The sequence below is a fragment of the Akebia trifoliata genome, chromosome 4 (assembly GCF_017979445.1).
Source record: "Akebia trifoliata isolate Shusen 1 chromosome 4, ASM1797944v1, whole genome shotgun sequence".
In the NCBI taxonomy this organism is placed as follows: Eukaryota; Viridiplantae; Streptophyta; class Magnoliopsida; order Ranunculales; family Lardizabalaceae; genus Akebia; species Akebia trifoliata.
The window spans coordinates 18221237-18241389 of record NC_141378.1 but is presented as its reverse complement, the minus strand read 5'-3'; the positions used below and the strand labels follow the sequence as shown (position 1 = coordinate 18241389).

At 35.0% G+C, this 20153-nt stretch overlaps 1 protein-coding gene across 3 annotated transcripts; it reads left to right on the top strand.

The window, feature by feature from the left end:
• Positions 1 to 1382: 1382 nt before the first annotated feature.
• STOP1 (C2H2 and C2HC zinc fingers superfamily protein) lies at positions 1383 to 4795 on the top strand. 3 transcript variants are annotated; one of them, XM_086440148.1, is made up of 2 exons: positions 1383 to 1542; positions 3016 to 4795. In XM_086440148.1, the coding sequence occupies exon 2, from the start codon at positions 3064 to 3066 to the stop codon at positions 4636 to 4638; it is 1575 nt and encodes a 524-aa protein (XP_086296274.1). In that variant the 5' UTR covers positions 1383 to 1542; positions 3016 to 3063; the 3' UTR covers positions 4639 to 4795. The 3 variants fall into 3 exon arrangements, with proteins under 3 accessions (XP_086296274.1, XP_086296275.1, XP_086296276.1); XM_086440149.1 differs by having other exon boundaries at positions 1503 to 1652; XM_086440150.1 differs by having other exon boundaries at positions 1525 to 1546.
• The last annotated feature ends 15358 nt before the right edge of the window (positions 4796 to 20153 follow it).

Sequence of the window (20153 nt, the reverse complement as noted above, 5' to 3'; positions counted from 1 at the left end):
ATCAGATTTTTGGATGGGATTCATATTGAAATCTTTGATCCGAAATAATTTCGGATTCGGATCTACCCCAACCCAATCCGAAAAACAAATTCGATCTGAACATATTTCAATAAAAAAATTTATTCTTAATTTTATATAAATACATATAGATAAAATGTTTTAGTCTTTTTGATTTCACTCTATATTTGTAGTAGGAAAGTAGATTTTTTTAAAATTTATATTTTTAAAATTTTTGTACATTGATAATTTGAAAATAAGGTATGTGTTTGGATCGGTTTTGAATTAAAGATGAAATGAAACTGATCGGATTTGGTTCACATATTCATTAATCCGTTCGGACTAGGTACATCTTTAAAAAAATTTGGATTGGTATTTAAATGGCATTGATCCGGAACCGAACTGATCCGTTGCCAGCCCTAGTTGCTTCTACTTTCAACGTGTATGCTTTTACAATTTTTAGAAGTAGAAGCCTACAAAGAAAACCCAAACAAAGCTTAATTTTCTTGCACCAATAGAAATAAAGCTATTGAATCCATGGGCCCAAGGGGCTCGAACAAATCCATTCATATAATATAAAATTTAAACTGATTTATCAAAATATGCGCTGAAAATTGAAAAATCAAAAGAGTAGACCGTTCATTTTAATTCCAAAAACGATAAATTATTGTTTTTGGAATTAAAACATTTCATGTAAATGGAAAATATTTGCTATTTTATAAAATAGTAAATATTTTTTCCACTTTAATTGTAGTAAAATAGTTAAAAGAAAATTCATTTTATAAAACAGTAATTTTTATAAAAATATTTTAATTCTGAAAACGATAATTTATCGATTCTGAAGCCAAATATGATCCTGGATCGGTTTCTGAAATTAAATCCAATTTGATAAACAAAATCTAAATAAATTTCATATATATAATTTACGTTCTCAAATTTTATCAATCTGGACGTATTGGATTGAGTTATAGTTAATAAATATATAACTTATCCGATACGTTATCAAATTTCAGATCTGATCCGATCCATTAACAGTCCAAAAAATTATAGATAATTTAATAATTTTTGGGCCATGACCAATTCATATACGGCCCATGGGCTCCAGACGTCTGAATTTCGGATAGATGCATCAAGAGGGAATGAGAGTTGATGTTTTCGCTAAACATTGAAACATTTTCCCATTTTCTTCGATGCTGACGTGTATGCTTGACAGCACGAGGTGCGCATTACGCACTTCCTTGACCAATTAAACTCTAGTCAATGGAAGACGGTGCCGTAGTTTGTTGGCAGCCCAGCACAGATAATAGGGCCCACATCCTCCGTTTAATCAAGTTCACAGCTCCTCTTCAAAATTCTGATTATATCAGATGAAAAGCTGACCCCACCATCTTCGAATGATTGAAGGACACGTTTACAATAATTGGTAGGGTCCACTAAGGATGATAGACCTGAGGTCCAATCTATAAGTATTTAAGAGACTTGTATTTCTACTGTTTTGTGTTAGATGCTGAGATCGATTGACTTAGAGCTTCTCCTTTGAATCTGGTAGGTCTCCTTCATCTCTTCTTTTGTGAAATCTATAATTGTTTTGTTGGAACTCTTTAAGATTTAAAGGGTTTGATGATGATGATGGGAATCTCAATAACCCTTTGTAGGTAAAATTTGAGCTTATTTTGATTTTTTCGCTGTTGTGTTCTTGAATTTGGGTCAATTATGGGATGTTTGGGTTTTTTCTTTGAAATGGGTTCTGGTTGTAATCTTGCAAAGAGAGTTGGAATTCTGGGTTGATCTTAAAATTGAAGAAAAAAGGGTTTTTGACTGGAAAATTGGATTTTTCAAGTGATGTTTTTGGTAGAAACATTGGATTTGGGCTAATTTTAATGAAAAAATATGTGATTTTTAGGTTTTTTTTTGTGTGTGGATAAGTTTTTGGGGGTGGGGGGTGTTAAGGGATTTGGGAATGGTTTTAATTGAAGAAATAGAGTAATTTTGGGGAATGATTTTGGGTTGAGGGATTTGATTGTGACCTTAATTTTTTATGGGAAGAACTTTTTAGGGTGGAAAATTAGGGTTTTATTTTATTTGTGTTGGTTGTTTTACAAGGGAAGCTGGGATTTGGGGATGGTTTTATATGATATTTTAGGGGAAAATTGAACTTTGGGAACGTTTTCACTTGAAAGAAAAAAAAAAAAAAAAAGGGATTTGGGGACTGCTTCTTACTGAAAGGTTGATTTTTAGGGATACTTTTCCAATTGAGATTTTAGGGATTTTGTGATTAGTTGTCTGAAAATAAAGTTAGGGATTTTAATTGAAATATTGGTGTGTGATAGTGAGTGAGTGTGTGTGTGTGTGTGTGGTGTTGGGGGAGGGGGAGTTTAAAATAGTGTTTTGGAAATTCTCTCTTTAGAAAAATAGTTTTTCAATGATGATTTGGGGTTTTGAAAGATTGGATTGTGTATGGTTGTGGGGTGGTGGTGAAAATTAATATTGAAGGGGAAAATTTTTATTTTTAGAAAAATAATTTTTTATCCTTATGAGATTTTGGATAAATAAAATTTTCGTTAAGGAGAGGGAGGTCGAAATGACCAACCAAGAGCTACAAGCAACAACAAAGGGATGAAATGAACCCGAGATCCTCTGACCTTACTACTCCAAGAAGATATTTTAGGATTTTGAGTTGTTCTAATATTAGATTTCATTTGTGATTTATAAGTGAAAAGTTGTGTTCTTATTGTTGTGGTGGTGTGTGTTCTTGGTGTATGTGATGAAACCAACCCGAGACCCTCCGATCCTACTACTCTGAGAAGATATTTTAGGATTTTGAGTTCTTTTAAAATTAGAGTTCATTCATGATTAAGTGGAAGTTGTATTCTTGTTGTGCTGATGGTGTATGTTTTTGGAGGGAGGATATGTTTTAGCCAAAAACATCATTTGGGAAAATTTAATCTTTTATTTTTCATTTTCATTCTCTTGGAAATTCTGATAAATACTCTTTTTTTTTTGTTCTTTTCATTCCAGCTTTTGTCCTCAGCACTGGATCTAGGTACCATAGAAAGGGAATTGAAGATGGATGCTAAAGGGAAATTTTGTTCAGAAACATGGACGAAGTCTTCTTTGGTGAACGACCCATCAAAAAATTTCACCCCTGATCATCAACCATTCAATCACTTCAATTCGCAGCAATCCCACACGAAGTGGGAGGATCCCGCTATTATAGATTACAGCACCAGGATCGAATCATCTTTCTCCAAATTCAACCAGTCTTCTAAGTCCGTGCCTTCTCGTCCTTGCGACCCTGATAACCTGATCAAAATACCTGATCCTGTGGATGATCAAATGAAAGAGATGCTCGCTAATGTTACTAGGCTCGAAGATTGGGACCCACGAGCAATGCTATCGAACCTTTCGTTCCTTGAGCAGAAGATCCATCAACTCCAAGAGTTGGTACATTTGATTGGTGGCCAAGAGGGTCGAATTTTGGGTCAACCTGATGAACTTTTAGCTCAACAGCAACAACTTGTGTCTGCTGACCTCACTTCCATTATAGTTCAGTTGATCTCGACCGCGGGTAGTCTTCTTCCCTCTGTGAAGAACGCTATCTCACCCACGAATCCCTTTGTTAGTCAGCTAAACATGAGCAACACATTGCAACAAAACAATGCTGAAAACAAGGATTTTAATCATTCTGATCAGATTGAACGGATGGTGGATTGTGTGCCTGAACAAAACTACGAAACTAAACCAAACCTGCCCAGCTCCACTGTTGACGAACATGAATCCAAGGAGGATGAAGATGTTGGGGAAGGAGAGAACCTCCCTCCGGGTTCCTATGAAGTCTTGCAACTCGAAAAAGAAGAAATACTAGCACCACACACCCACTTTTGTTTGATATGTGGGAAGGGGTTCAAGAGAGATGCGAACCTAAGGATGCACATGAGAGGTCACGGAGATGAGTACAAGACCACGGCTGCCCTCGCAAAGCCTAATAAGGAATCAAGCATGGAACCAATGCTCATAAAGAGGTATTCTTGTCCTTACACAGGCTGCAAGCGCAACAAGGACCATAAGAAATTCCAACCGCTTAAGACCATTCTATGTGTCAAGAACCATTACAAGCGAACGCATTGTGACAAGAGTTACATCTGTAGTAGATGTAACAGTAAGAGGTTCTCCGTTATTGCTGATCTCAAGACTCATGAAAAGCATTGTGGCCGTGACAAATGGCTTTGTTCTTGTGGCACGACTTTCTCAAGAAAAGACAAACTCTTTGGGCATGTCGCACTGTTCCAAGGTCACAGCCCTGCACTTCCCGTTGATGAAACTAAAGGATTCTCAGGAGCCTCGGATGGAGGAGAAAACTCTGAAGTGACAACAAGGGTCGGAAGTACGGGATTCAATTTCAACTCTAGTACCTCCGGGGGTAGTGGTGCTCAAAATGTTGTGGACGTGAAAGGTGACATCGATGATCCTACTAGTTATTTCTCTCCATTGAATTTCGACACATGTAACTTTGGTGGTTTTCATGAGTTTCCTCGACAAGCATTTGATGTTTCGGAAAGTTCATTTTCTTTCCTTCTTTCGGGGTCTTGTAATTACGTTCCGAAGACTGGAGGAGCATCGGGCTCTGAATCCCTCAGGTGATATTAGTAGATAATATTTTCTCTTGAGGCCATTGTTGTATTTAGGATCTCGACTAGTCCCCACCCCATTATGTGTAATAGATGTTCAACTGAAAATGTGTGGCTTTTATGATAAATAATTTTGTTTACACCCATTAATTCGCTATTTTTAAGATCAACAGATACGATCTTCGGTTGACATCACGTCAGAAATATAGAGCAAATCCTTCTCAAACGATAAGTTCTTTGTCATCGAGTTACATGGGATCAATAGAAGTGTTGGATCTTGCTTTGCATTAAGTGGGCTACAATGCTATATTCACCACAAACCGTAGCTGGATCATTTAGCCGAGCCCAAATCTTCGTGGTAGGTACTTACACGGGAACGAGGAGACATTCAGATGCATTCAAGTGTGCTATGTCGTGACAATATCAGGTTGCATTTAAGTCAAATGGGCAGAATTAGCTATCCCAATGCCAATCCCTCACCTTGGAACCTCACATTTGATACCACCTAAATATGTTTGCAAGTGAAACAATTCTCTCGCTCTCTCTCTCTCTCTCTTCAACATTGCTACATCTCATTTTGAAAAAGATGGGTCAAGTATGGGACTTATTTAATCTAGTGCGAGTCATGGATTTGAAAATCATTTTAGACCGAAATAATTCTCCTGAATCATCTTGGTATTATATGTGAATGAGATGAGATGCCATAACTGAGATCAAGGCGGAGCCACGATATTACTTATGTGGGGGCAACCAAGAGTAGAAATATTTTTGTGGGTTCAATTAAGAGTGAAAAATAATAATAGTTGGGGGGAAACTAAGAGTGGATTTTGTTTTTTTTTTTTTTTTGTGAGGGTAATAGTGGTAGATTTTTTTTATCCGTAGTTAAAATCTGTCACAATGACTCACTAAACCATAGACTGAAAAAATTCTTGTGGGGGCAAGTGCCCCTATTGCAAATCCGCCCGACTGAGATTTGGTATTTTCTTCTTCATCATATTCTTCATCATATTCTTCAGTTCTTTCTGGTCCACAATTTTGCAGAACAACTTCGTCTCATTTGAGATATTAGCAAAATGACTTGTCCGACTCAGCTCAATATCATTCATGAACGTAACAAGATGAAAATCTATGATTCAAGGGAAAATTACTAAAGAGGATTAATTTTGTAATTAATTATAAGAAAATAATAATAATATTTTAAAAATTACAAAACTCAGTTAAATTCACTTGACTCTCCCGCATATTCTGAAAACATTGGACAATCCAACGTTTTAGGTTTTGAGTTTGGCCCATCAACACATAAGGGCTATGGTGAAAAATAGATTTTACTAAGGTCGTTGAATTCAAATGAATTATCAACCACAACCCTCTAGATTTCATCAAAAAAAAGTTTAAATTCAAAAGAAAAAAAAAAATTTATTATTTTGTGCTTGACCCAAGGTTTTGAAAATGGACAGCCACTGAACTCTCAAATTTAAAATTAATTTAACTGAAAAAATATTTTTTTCTAAGTTTCCTCTACATCTTGTGGCATCAGATCATGCTTTTGGATGCCACAAGCTGAACTCATCAACCCTTAGTGAGATTTAAAATCTTACTAAGCTAGTAAGGCTAGTCTTAGTCATTTTAGTGCTATAATGTCTGAGAATAATGATTTTCTAACTAGAAAGTCTTCACTGGGTCAATGCTCGGCTAATGTGGCATGGACATGGAATCATAGATCTTTTTCCTCGAGATATACAACTGCATATTCTTATAAAAATGTACGGTTCAAGCCTAGTATTGACCGAGTGAAAACTTTTTAACTGGAAAATCAGCACTCAATATGTAAAGGAGCCTAAAACGCTGGACAGATCAACGTACTAACACGCTAAAATCTACTCGGCCTGTACATAGTTGATGTGGCATGTGCACAGAACCATAGATATTTTTCTTCGGGATACACAAGGAAAAAAGCGCTAAAACCTACTTGGCCTGTATACAGGTGATGTGACAAGTTCACAGAACCATAGATATTTTTCTTTGGGATATGCAAGGAAAAAGATCTATGGTTATGTGCATTTGCCACATCATCACATATGTTTTAGTGCATCAGTTTATCATTAGTCTAAATTATTTTTAATATTTTTTTAGAATTTTCTTTTAATAATAAATTAAAAAAAACAACCCTCTTTTAATAATTTTTCGATGATTCAGAGCCATGGTGTGAGTAGATCAAATATGGTGCATCGGGCAATAACAACCAGGCCTTCCTGCCTAAATGATCCCAAATCAAATTTTATTAGATCCCAAAACAAATAATAAAATGGAAAGAAGATAAGAACATGATCTGATTGAGGCAAATTGGACCTCTTCCACATCTTAATTCCACGGATGGCTATCTTCCTAATGTTCTCACGCAAATTTTATTAATTTGAGTTCTGTATTTATAGAATAATAAGACCAAATATCCTACTGAGTCAACTAGATTTTATTCTTTTTCTTAAAAAAATAAGATTGTTGTCTCTTCACCATAGAGCATTCCGAATTTTTTTTTGCCATATAAGACAAACGTTGTCTATTGGACGCAAGTATTCCTCATATATGTATATATAAATATATAGAGGATGGCGTTCGGCAGCCAATGTTAGGTATTCAACATGAAGCCAACATTTTTTGTTCAATATGACTTAAAAGTTTTAGATTGAACTGATTTTTTGTGAGGAGACCATCCTTACAAAAAATCAGCCCAATAAAAAACTATTAAGTCCATCAAAAGTGAGTTATAAATTTTTGGTAAAAAATCGACTATTCACAATTTTTAAATCATTTTTGATGGGGTTAGAAATTTCAAATTAAGCTGATTTTTTTGTGAGGATGATCTTCTCACCCATAGAGATCATCCTCACAAAAAATCAGTTTAATCCAAAAATTTTAAGTCATATAGGACAAACGTGTTGGCTTCGTAACGGATCCTACATTTTGTCCTACATGGGCTATAAATTTTGGAATTGGCTGATTTTTAATGAGGATGATCTCTATGGTGAGAAAATCATCCTCACAAAAAATCAGCGTATTCCAGAAATTCTAACCCCAGTTTACAAGTTGAAGAATCGTAAACTGTCCAATTATTGTAAACCATTTTTTATGGAATTAGAAATTTTGGAATGGGCCGATTTTTGGGGAGAATGATCTCCTCACCATAGAGATTATCCTCACAAAAAATTATCCCATTATGAAACTTATAATCCATGTATTAAAAAAAATGGTTGGCTCTCTTTAGGACCTCCAAATGCTCCTCATATATATGGATCATGTTCAACACTCTACGTTTAGTCATACATGTTTTGTCTTACACGGGTTAAAAGTTTTGGATTGAGCTGATTTTTGGTGAGGATGATTTCTATGGTGAGGAGATCATTCTCACAAAAAATCATCACATGCCAAAATTTTCAACTTCATCAAACGTGATTTACAAAATATGGATGGTTTATGATTATTCAACTTGTAAACATGAGACTAAAGGTTTTGGAATGAGCTGATTTTTGGTGAGGATGATCTTTATGGTGAAGAGATCATCCTTACCAAAAATCAATTCATTCCAAAACCTCTAACTCATGTAAGATAGAATACATAGGGCAAAACGTAAGATGCAAATGGGCTGATTTTTTGTGAGGAGACTGTCCTCACAAAAAAATTAGCCCATTCCAAAACTTCTAATCCCATCAAAAGTGGTTTACAAAAATAGATGGTCCATGATTCTTCAACTTGAAAACATGGGACTACAAGTTTCGAAATTGACTGATTTCTGGTGAGGATGGTCTCTATACCATGGAGATCATCCTCACCAAACATCAGCCCATTCCAAAACTTCTAACCCATGTAGGGCAAAACACGTGGCAAAACGTAGGGCAAATAGTAGGGTGCCGAATATATATATACATGAGAGCTGCTATTACCACACCAATTCCTGTGTAAATACCAAAGAAATGCACATACTTGGTGTGTCGTTAGTAGAAATTGATGTGGCAATAGCAACTATATATATATATATATATATATATATATATATATGGGTCGGGTTCCTGCAACACACATTGCGACACACATATAGACAACGTGTTTTGTCTTATATGGGCAAAAATGTTTGGAATGGGCTGATTTTTTGTGAGGATGATCTCTGTGATGACGGGATCATCCTGGCAAAAAATCATCCCATTCCAAAACTTGTAACCCCATCAAAATTGTTTTACAAAAATTGGATGGTCTATAATTTTTCAACAAAAATTGGACGGTCTAGAAGTTTCATAATGAGCTGATTTTTTGCCAGGATGATCTCCTCACCACAGAGATCATCCTCACAAAAAATCAGCCCATTCCAAACATTTTTGCCCATATAAGACAAAACACGTTGTCTATATGTGTGTTGAAATGGTTGTCGTTTGAACCTGACCCTATATATATATATATATATATATATATATATAGCGTCCCGTTCAGCACCCTAAGCTTTACCACACACTTTAACAAACGTGTTTTGTCTTACATGGGTTAGAAGTTTTGGAATGGGCTGATTTTTGGTGAGGATGATTTCTATGGTGAGGAGATCATCCTCACCAAAAATCAGCTCATTCCAAAACTTCTAACCCCATCAAAAATGATTTACAAAAAATGGACGGTCCACAATTTTTCAACGTGTAAACATGGGGCTAAACATTTCGGAATGGGCTGATTTTTGGGGAGGATGATCTTCTAATCATAGAGATCATCCTCACCAAAAATCAGCCCATTCCAAAACTTTTAACTCATGTAGGACAAAAAACGTTTGTTAAAGTGTGTGGTAAAACTTAGGGTGCTGAACATTTCCCATTTATATATATGGGAAATGTTCAGCAACAAACATTTTGACAAACATTTTGGCAAAACATTTTTCAAAACATGGGTTAAAGGTTTTGGAATGGGCTGATTTTTGGTGAGGATGATCTCTACAGTGAGTAGATCATCATCACCAAAAATCAGCCCATTCCAAAACTTCTAAGCCCATCAAAAATGGTTTACAAAAAATGGACGGTCCACAATTTTTCAACTTGTAAACTGGGGCTAGAAGTTTTGGAATGGGCTGATTTTTGGTGAGGATGATCTCCTCACCGTAGAGATCATCCTCACCAAAAATCAGCCCATTCCAAAACCTCTAACCCATGTTTTGAAAAATGTTTTGCCAAAATGTTTGTTGCTGAACGGGACCCTATATATATATATATATATATATATTATATATATATATATATATATATAGGGTCACGTTATTATGACCCCCATTACGACCCCCTTTGCGACACACCTTTTTGTCTTATATGGGCAAAAATGTTTGGAATGGGCTGATTTTTTGTGAGGATGATCTCTATGGTGAGGAGATCATCCTGGCAAAAAAATCATCCCATTCCAAAACTTCTAGACCGTCCGATTTTTGTTGAAAAATTATAGATCGTCCAATTTTTGTAAATCAATTTTGATCGGGTTAGAAGTTTTGGAATGGGATGATTTTTAGCCAGGATGATCCCCTCATCACAGAGATCATCCTCACAAAAAATCAGCCCATTCCAAACATTTTTGCCCATATAAGACAAAAAGGTGTGTCGCAAAGGGGGTCATAATGGGGGTCGTAATAACGCGACCCTATATATATAGGGAAATGTTTAACACTCTAAGCTTTACCCTACACTTTAACAAACGTGTTTTGTCCTACATGGGTTAGAAGTTTTGGAATGGGTTGATTTTTGATGATGATGATCTTTATGATTAGAAGATCATCCTCACCAAAAATCAGCCCATTCCGAAATTTTCAACCCCATGTTTACAAGTTGAAAAATCGTGGGCCGTCCATTTTTTGTAAATCATTTTTGATGGGGTTAGAAGTTTTGGAATGAGCTGATTTTTGGTGAGAATGATCTCCTCACCATAGAGATCATCCTCACCAAAAATCAGCCTATTCCAAAACTTCTAACCCACGTAGGACAACACACGTTTGTTAAAGTGTAGGGTAAAGCTTAGGGTGGGGAACAGGACCCATATATATATATATAGGGTGGCGTTCAAGGGCCAACTTTTTAGGAAACTTTTTGGCAAAACATTTTTCAAAACATAGGTTAGAGGTTTTGGAATGGGCTGATTTTTGGTGAGGATGATCTCTATGGTGAGGAGATCATCATCACCAAAAATCAGCCCATTCCAAAACTTCTAACCCATGTTTATAAGTTGAAAAATCGTGGACCGTTCATTTTTTATAAACTGTTTTTGATGGGGTTAGAAGTTTTGAAATGGGCTGATTTTTGGTGAGGATGATCTGGAGATCATCCTCACCAAAAATCAGCCCATTCCAAAACCTCTAACCTATGTTTTGAAAAATGTTTTGCCAAAAAGTTTGCTAAAAAGTTGGCCCTTGAACGCCCCCCATATATATATATAGGGTCCCGTTCGCCACCCTTAGTTTTACCACACACTTTAACAAACGCGTTTTGTCTTACATGGGTTAGAAGTTTCGGAATGAGCTGATTTTTGGAGAGGATGATCTCTATGGTGAGGAGATCATCCTCACCAAAAATCAGCTCATTCCAAAACTTCTAACCCCATCAAAATTGATTTACAAAAAATGGACGGTCCACGATTTTTCAACGTGTAAACATGGGGCTAAACATTTCGGAATGGGCTGATTTTTGGGGTGGATGATCTTCTAATCATAGAGATCATCCTCACCAAAAATCAGCTCATTCCAAAACTTCTAACCCATGTAGGACAAAAAACGTTTGTTAAAGTGTGTGGTAAAACTTAGGGTGCTGAACATTTCCCTATATATATATATATAGGGAAATGTTCAGCACCCTAAGTTTTACCACACACTTTAACAAACGTTTTTTGTCCTACATGGGTTAGAAGTTTTGGAATGAGCTGATTTTTGGTGAGGATGATCTCTATGATTAGAAGATCATCCTCCCCAAAAATCAGCCCATTCCGAAATGTTTAGCCCCATGTTTACACGTTGAAAAATCGTGGGCCGTCCATTTTTTGTAAACCATTTTTGATGGGGTTAGAAGTTTTGGAATGAGCTGATTTTTGGTGAGGATGATCTCCTCATCATAGAGATCATCCTCACCAAAAATCAGCCCATTCCAAAACTTCTAACCCATGTAAGACAAAACACGTTTGTTAAAGTGTGTGGTAAAGCTTAGGGTGCTGAACGGGACCCTATATATATATATATAGATATATATACAGCGTTCCTAAGACTCATATTGGGACTCACATTGCGACACACCGTTTTGTCTTATATGGGCAAAAATATTTGGAATGGGCTGATTTTTTGTGAGGATGATCTCTATGGTGAGGAGATCATCCTTTCCAAAAATTAGCTCATTATGAAACTTCTAGACCGTCCAATTTTTGTTGAAAAATTATAGACCGTCCAATTTTTGTAAATCAATTTTGATGGGGTTAGAAGTTTTGGAATGGGATGATTTTTTGCCAGGATGATCCCCTCATCACAGAGATCATCCTCACAAAAAATCAGTTCATTCCAAACATTTTTGCTCATATAAGACTAAACAGTGTGTCGCAATGTGAGTCTCAATATGAGTCTTAGGAACGTGACCATATATATATATAGAGGGTCAGGTTCAAACGACAACCATTTCAACACACATATAGACAACGTGTTTTGTCTTATATGGGCAAAAATGTTTGGAATGGGCTGATTTTTTGTGAGGATGATCTCTGTGGTGAGGAGATCATCTTTGCCAAAAATCAGCTCATTATGAAACTTCTAGACCGTCCAATTTTTGTTGAAAAATTATAGACCGTCCAATTTTTGTAAATCAATTTTGATGGGGTTACAAGTTTTGGAATGGGATGATTTTTTGCCAGGATGATCCCGTCATCACAGAGATCATCCTCACAAAAAATCAGCCCATTCCAAACATTTTTGCCCATATAAGACAAACACGTTGTCTATATGTGTGTTGCAATGCGTCTTCCAGAACCCGACCCATATATATATATATATATATATTAAATGCATGACAATTCAGCAAAGTCAACTGTGTTTTGTATTTTTGATATAAAATAATTCATAGTTAATAATGAGAGATGTTATTGCCACACCAATTTTTACTAATGCCATCCCAATTCCTATGTAAATCACCAAAGAATTAGCACACATCTTGGGGATGGCATTAGCAAAAGTTGGTGTGGCAATAGAAGCTCTCTTAATTGTTTATATATTAACTATAAGCATATTTTTTTATATATTTAAGATGTTGTGATTGAGCATTTACTGATACAGTTTGTAATATATAAAAAAATATAATCATTTTAAAATAAATAAGTATAAAGAATTTGGAAAGTTGCTATTGGCACCCCAATATTTAAAAAAAAAAAGAGTCAATGGCTGAAAATAAGTAACAGTTAGGGTGCCAATGGAAAATCTCTCTCAGCCTAATCCTAATTGTAAGCTAGCTTTGAATAGTTCGAATGTGTTATATAATGCTTTGTAACGCTGAGGTAATAAGTTTTGTAATATTTATAAGGTGTGTTTCAATCTTTAATTGGAGTGTGATAAATAATTTAAAAAATGAGGTTATAAAAAGTAAAAGTTGAGGTGCCAATAGCAGTTTTCATTTTTTTAAAAAATGGATTAAAACTATCCAATTAACGATCAAAGTTGGTATCCTGAGACCTTAAAAGTTATAACCATGATTGTATTGTACATTTGTACTCCCTACAAGTAAAGGGTAAAGGGAGTAAGGGATATTTATGAAAAAGTGATCAACTTTTGACGAATTTACGATTTTGGCTCACTGTTCATTATAATTACCAAAACATGAACGATAATGAATTCAAACGTTTTTAAAGTGATTATTTCCCAGATTTATAATGACAATTTCGTATGTTTAAAGTGACTAATTGGAAATAATCCCTCTAAACTTGCGAAATAGTCACTTTAAAACTAGGGCTTAAAATGGTATGGTTTTTTTTTATCTGAAATTGAAATCCAAATTTAGTGGATTTGATTTGATCAATTATATCCAAATTAAAATATGGTTTGGATATAGATTGATGTCTTTTGATTTGAGTCGGATTCGGGTCAGATACTATTCCATCCTTATATTCGTCAAGATTCGAATGATATATTATTTTACAAATTATATTGTTATATTTTTTAAGTTATCTTTCATCAATGAAGGCTTCTCTTTCAAATAACGAGGTCTTGAGTCAAATCACCATTTAGTCACATTTTAATAATTTTATTTGAAATAATCTTAAACGGTTTGACATTGTTTAACTTGATCAATTAAAATAATTTATTCGATAAGATCAAATCCGGATATGATTTTAATGAAAGTAAAATGATTCAGATATGATTTTTAGCAAATATGATCCAAGTCAGATATGAATCTGGGTAGGATATGGATATGGACATACTCATATCCTTCAGGAACCCAACCAGTTTTAAGTCCTATTTAAAATAGTCAAATTTGTTATCGTTCTGAATTTTTTTCACGAAAACGTGATCATTCACGTTTTAGTAATTAAAATGAACAATTAGCTGAAATCATAAATAACTCATTTTCAACTCACAAAATGGTAATTCAACGGAGGAGTAACATACTACCTTCTCTCTCAAAGTGAATGACTAGGTTGAGCCACGGTGAAACTTTGTTCCTCAAGTTGGTCCTTCGTAGCTATACTCAGGGCGGATTTATGGTGGAGGCACTTGTCCCCACAAAAAATTTCAGTCTATAGATTAGTGAGTTATTGTTATAGATTTTAGCACCGGATAAAAAAATCTGCTACTGCCTTCAATTTTTTTTTTTTTTTCACTCTTAGTTACCCCCGAGAGCTATTTTTTTATTTGTATATTTACTCTTAATTGTCCCCACAAATTTTTTTATTTTTTATTTTTTTTTACTCTTGGTTGCCCCTACATGGGTAAAATCCTGGCTACACCTTCTAGCACTCCCTATGATCCCTACTCTTCGTTCTCCTACTACTCTTCGTTCTCCTACTCAGCCAAAGAACTCTCCCTCTGTTCAGTCCTCTCCATTGACTTCTACAACTTTATATTTATCAGTTTTCAACTAAGCGACTTCTTTACAAATCTCAAGTGATAGTCATTTCTAGGTACAGATGATTGAAATGATTAGGGAACTTCCTTAGGGGTCTCTCCACACTTTTCAGTTACATGTGAGGCACTTTGAACTATTGTGTCGATAGTAGCAATGTAATTAATTAGCTTTACTTTCTGACTTCCAAAGCTATAGATGGAAAATTTGTATGTTCTCTTGAAAGTAAGAAGTTGGAATCTTTACTTAAAAACTCAAAGATTTGGAGTTTTGGTGAATATGCAAGATACCCTATGTTTTGTTTTCAAACTCTCCTTGAGAGTATTCTATTTTGAAATAATAGAAAATGATAAGAAAAAATAAACCTCATTTTTTGTTTTTTTGAAAGGTGATCAGGGATTTAAGCGACCCTAGTTTACATTCCTTTATGAGACCGGCAATGCATAAGCATTATTCCAATTTTTATTGAAAAAATACTACTGCAAACCCTCGTCTTCAACCTTATTAGGATTAGTATCTCCTAGATACGTTGAGATCAGAAGATATATTGAGATTCTCCTATAAATCCTCCCTTACGTTGAAGACTTTAACAAATCCTCATTTAGTTGAAGAAATACACTTTTTAAATTATTCTTTCCCGATTATCTATTCTTATTAAAAAATCTAGGATTAGTTATTTAATATTTTTTATCTTCCATGTCTAAAAGACTTACTCAAATTTTGTTAAATCTGTAATATATATATACAATATACAATATACGATTCATTCATCTTCCACAAGAGAAGATAAACAAAATGTGTGTGTTTCAATTTTACATGGTATCAAAGCAGTAGGTTTGGATCAAAGATTTAATACACAATGGCCAACGTTCAACAAAAAAACTCCAAAATTGAGTCCATCGAACCCTATTCCATCCATCATTCTGATAGCCCCACTACAGTCCTTGTTTCCCCTCCCCTTACAGGTGATAACTATGGCCTTTCGTGCCAAAAACAAACTTGGATTCATTGACGGTCGATTTAAAAGTCAAAATCTGGCGAAGAAATCTCTTCGTGAGAACGCTGCAATGACTTAGTTAGCAGTTGGATCCTTAACTCAGTTTCTTGTAATATCCGCACAAGCATTCTTTATTCAAACACCATACGGGATATCCGGATCAATTTTCATGACCGTTTCTCTCAATCTAATACCCCAAAATCTATTATCTCAAGCAATCCATCGTTGCTCTCAAAAAAAAATTCGATCCGTTTCTTCATATTTCACCCACCTCAAATCTCTTTGGGATGAACTCAATTCCATACACATTATTCAACCTTGGATAGTTTTCGGGCATTTGTAGTCAAATCCTCCTTATGGAACCTCTCCCTTCTACAATCCAGATTTATGCTCTCATCCGCCAAGAAGAAAAATAACAAGAAATCAATAATTCATATGTCCTAAGTGTTGAATATGTGGTTCTTCATGTTGGTTATTCTACCTCATATCCTTCCAAACGTCAGCGACCCTTCTATGATCATTGCAATCGTCATGACCACACAAAGACTACATGCTACAAAATTCATAGCTACTCACCGAAGAACAAAAATCATGTTGTTGTTATGATTCCGCCGCTTACTCCATCGGCCAACATGTTGTATCTCACATTGGTACAACAAGTTCACCTTCAACAATTCTTGGGATCTGATTCAAAATATATTTTACCAGTTCCGACGATAAACCTTGCTGGTATGATATCACCTTCTTCTTCTACTTCTTGGATAGTAGATTTGGGTGCCTTCAATCACATATGTTTTAATTTATCTTCCTTTCACACACATGATAAAGCACCACCTCACTTTTCTGTTCAATTACCAGATGGAATTCATGCCTTTGTTCATCACATTAGCACAATAAAATTCTCTTCCTGTATGATATTTCATCATGTTTTTCATATTCATTCTTTCAATACAATCTACTATCTATCTCACAATTAACTTGATCTTGTAATTGTGAAGTTATTTTTTTCTCATTTCAATGTGTGTCTCAGGACCCACAGACAAAGAACCAGATTGGTCGGGGTGATTTCAAAGATGGTTTCTATCATTTATATCTTCAACTTCTACATTTTCAATTTTACCCACAAATAATTTTGACCTTTGGCATTGGTGCCTCGGCCTTCCATCTATCTCTAGGCTTAAATACTTAGTTGAGAATTTTCTATTATTTCCTCTTATTTTAAATGTCATTGTAATGCTTGTCCACAAGCAAAACAAACTAGATTGTTATTTAATAAAAGTACTAATTTTAGTAGTAAGCATTTTTAATTAATTTACTGTGACATTTGGGGGCCTTTCTCTTTACCCTCTTATAGTGGATCACGTTTTTTTTTTTTCTTACTATTGTAGATGACTTCTTGCGGTGTACATGGATTTGATGGAAGAAGATGTTCAACTGAGAAAAGAACTTGGGTTGAAAGGATTTTCTACTAAGCTTGAGGCCTTCCATGGCTAGACAAGGTTAGAAGAGTATGGGAATGGGGGGACTTCTTCTCTAAAGCTTCGACAAACACAAAGAAGTAAAGAGGAGTTGGTTTAGAAAGAAATGGGTAAATTCGTGTCTCAACGGTGAAAAATATGACCGTTGAGCACTTGCAGACGATGGCGTTGTCAGACACAAGATTGGGGCATGAGCAAATTACAAAAATGCCCCCACATAGTATTTTGGCTATAACTTTTAAACGGTAACTCTGTTTCACATCTCGTCTGGAGATCTGATAGATTTTACTATCTAGAACATCCCCAAACTACCACCAAGGGGTGGGTCACGATATAAGTGGGTGAAATGATAAAAATACATTTTTTTTTTAAAACCATTTTTTATCAAAACGAACTTTCAAAAAGTCTGGTGACAAAACAGTTCGAATATGTGCTAGATTTTACGTATATAATGACATTTTAAAAAAAACACCAAGGACAGAAAATAATTTTAGGGTGGTCAAATCTCTAATGTCTTCTCTATGACCATTTTCGATTCCCAAAAAATCCGATAAATGGACGAGTAAAGAAAAGAGTTTTCCTAATCACTACGGATCGCCCTATCAATCATCTAAGTATGGTCTTAGGTGTTTGCATTATCTCTTATCTTCAATGGCAAATCGATCTGATACTCAACATATGTCTCGAGATTGAAAAAATATGAAACTTACAAATGTTTCAATCAAGTTGAGGGCATTGACTATCATGATACCTTTGCCCTAGTTGCAAAGCTTGTCACTGTTCGAGTTCTCCTCTCTATTGTCATGGTTAAGGGATGGGCCTTACACTAACTGGATGTTAACAATGTTTTTTTTTTTTACAAAGCTTTCTTGATGAAAAAGTTTAGATGAAAATTCCCCCAGCCTTTTCTCGTAAGGGGTAGACTCGAGTCTATAAATTTAACAAATCATTATACGATCTAAAACAAACCTCATGACAATGATTTTCCATATTCTAGACTACCTTAATCTAACAAGGTTTCAAACAAGTCATCTCGGACTATAGCTTATTTACTAGAATTGAGGGATCCATCTCATTATTTGTTCTTGTTTATATTGATAACATCATCATCACAGGAAACAATGATGCTATCAAATCATTCATATTTTTTTTCAAAAAAACATTTTCCATCAAAGACCTTGGAAAATTAAAATATTTCCTCGGTATTGAAGTTTTAGATTCTCCTAAAGGCATATTTCTCTGCCAACGAAAATATATTATAGATATATTATATGATGTTGGTATGTTTGCTACACATCCTTCTTTGTTCCTTATGGAACAACAATGATGATTAACACCCATATCTAGGGATCCTCTCTCCGACCCAACATAGTATAGAAGATTCATATGACGTCTCCTATACCTTATTGTTACACAACCAAACATCCAATATGTTGTATATACTCTTAGTCAATTTATGCAACAACTGCATACTTATCATCTTGATGCTGCAAATCTCTGTTATCTAAAGGGATCGGCTTGTCCTCCTCAAGCGATCTAGCTCTTCATTGACTCTGAATGGGCAAGTTGCCCAACAACACGAAGATCCACCCCTGGATATTTTACAATGCTAGTTTCCAATCATATCTTTTGGAAAACTAAGAAACAACAAACTGTCTCACACTCTTCTACTGAAGCCGAATGTTGAGCATTGACAAATGTTTCGTGTAAATGACAGTGACTTAAATTCATCCTACAAGAATTTGGTATTTCCCATCCAGCACCCATTTCTGTATTCTGCAACAACCAAGCCGCCATCCATATCGCAGAGAACTCGATTTTTCATGAACGAACTAAGCACATCAAAATTGACTGCCACTTCGTTCGAGAGAAGATCACGACGAACATCATTTAGCCTCGCTTTATTCGCTCTCATGATCAACTTGCAGATTTATTTACAAAGTCACTTGGTGTACAAGCATTTCAACAACTTACTAACAAGTTAAGTGTGGTCGACATTACCAACCTCACTCTAACTTGAGGGAGAGTATTAGGATTCGTATCTCGTAGATACATTGAGATTAGAAGATATGTTGAAATTCTCCTATAAATTCTTCACTCTCCTACAAATCGTCTATTACGTTGAAGACTCCAACAAACCCTCCTTTAGTTGAAAAAACACTTTTTAATTATTCTTTCCCTATTGTAAATCCTTATTTTTAATTAAAAAATCTAATATTAGTTATTTAATTTTTTTGAACTTTCATATCTAGAAGATTTGTTCAAATGTTGTTAAATCTGTAATCTATATATACGATATACGATTCATTCATCTTCCACAAGAGAAGATAAACAAAATGTGTGTTTCAATTTTACAAACCTTTAAACAAAGACCCTTGATTTTTCACCAAAAAATTGAGTATCTTCAAACATTTAAATTTTTAGCATGTTCGTTCTTTTTTATCCATCATCTTCAATCTCTTGCTTAAAAATCTTGATTTTTCTACCCAAAAATTGGTAGAGTTTTTGAGATTGAATCTTGTGGTTGAAATTGAGGGTAAATTTTTTATCAAGATTTTGGAGAGAAAACCAGGGTTTCTGCGAGAAATTGAAAATGAAACCATGTATAACATTTTCTAATAGTCTCTCAGAGAGGACCAATCATCAAGGGGCGATTTCATGAATTTGAAATACCTCAAATATTCACCAAAACCTACAGGGGTGAGTCTAAATCACCTTAAAATATGACAATTGGCTCATTTGAAATTTGACTTGATTGGACCTCACATTGCGCACCATGACGTGAAAAGTGTATGGGAACGGTAGATGCTTCTCCTCTAGATACAAGTGAAAAAGCACCAATGGTTCCTATCTACTTTCACGTCAAGATGTACGATATGAGGTTCAATCTTCATATCGTGTGTATGCATATATATATATATATAGATCATGTTCGACGCCCTATGTGTTTCTATCTAGT

Coding starts and splice junctions, on each gene's coding strand:
- STOP1 (XM_086440148.1), top strand. CDS start 3,064: ATGGATGCTAAAGGGAAATTTTGTTCAGAAACATGGACGAAGTCTTCT.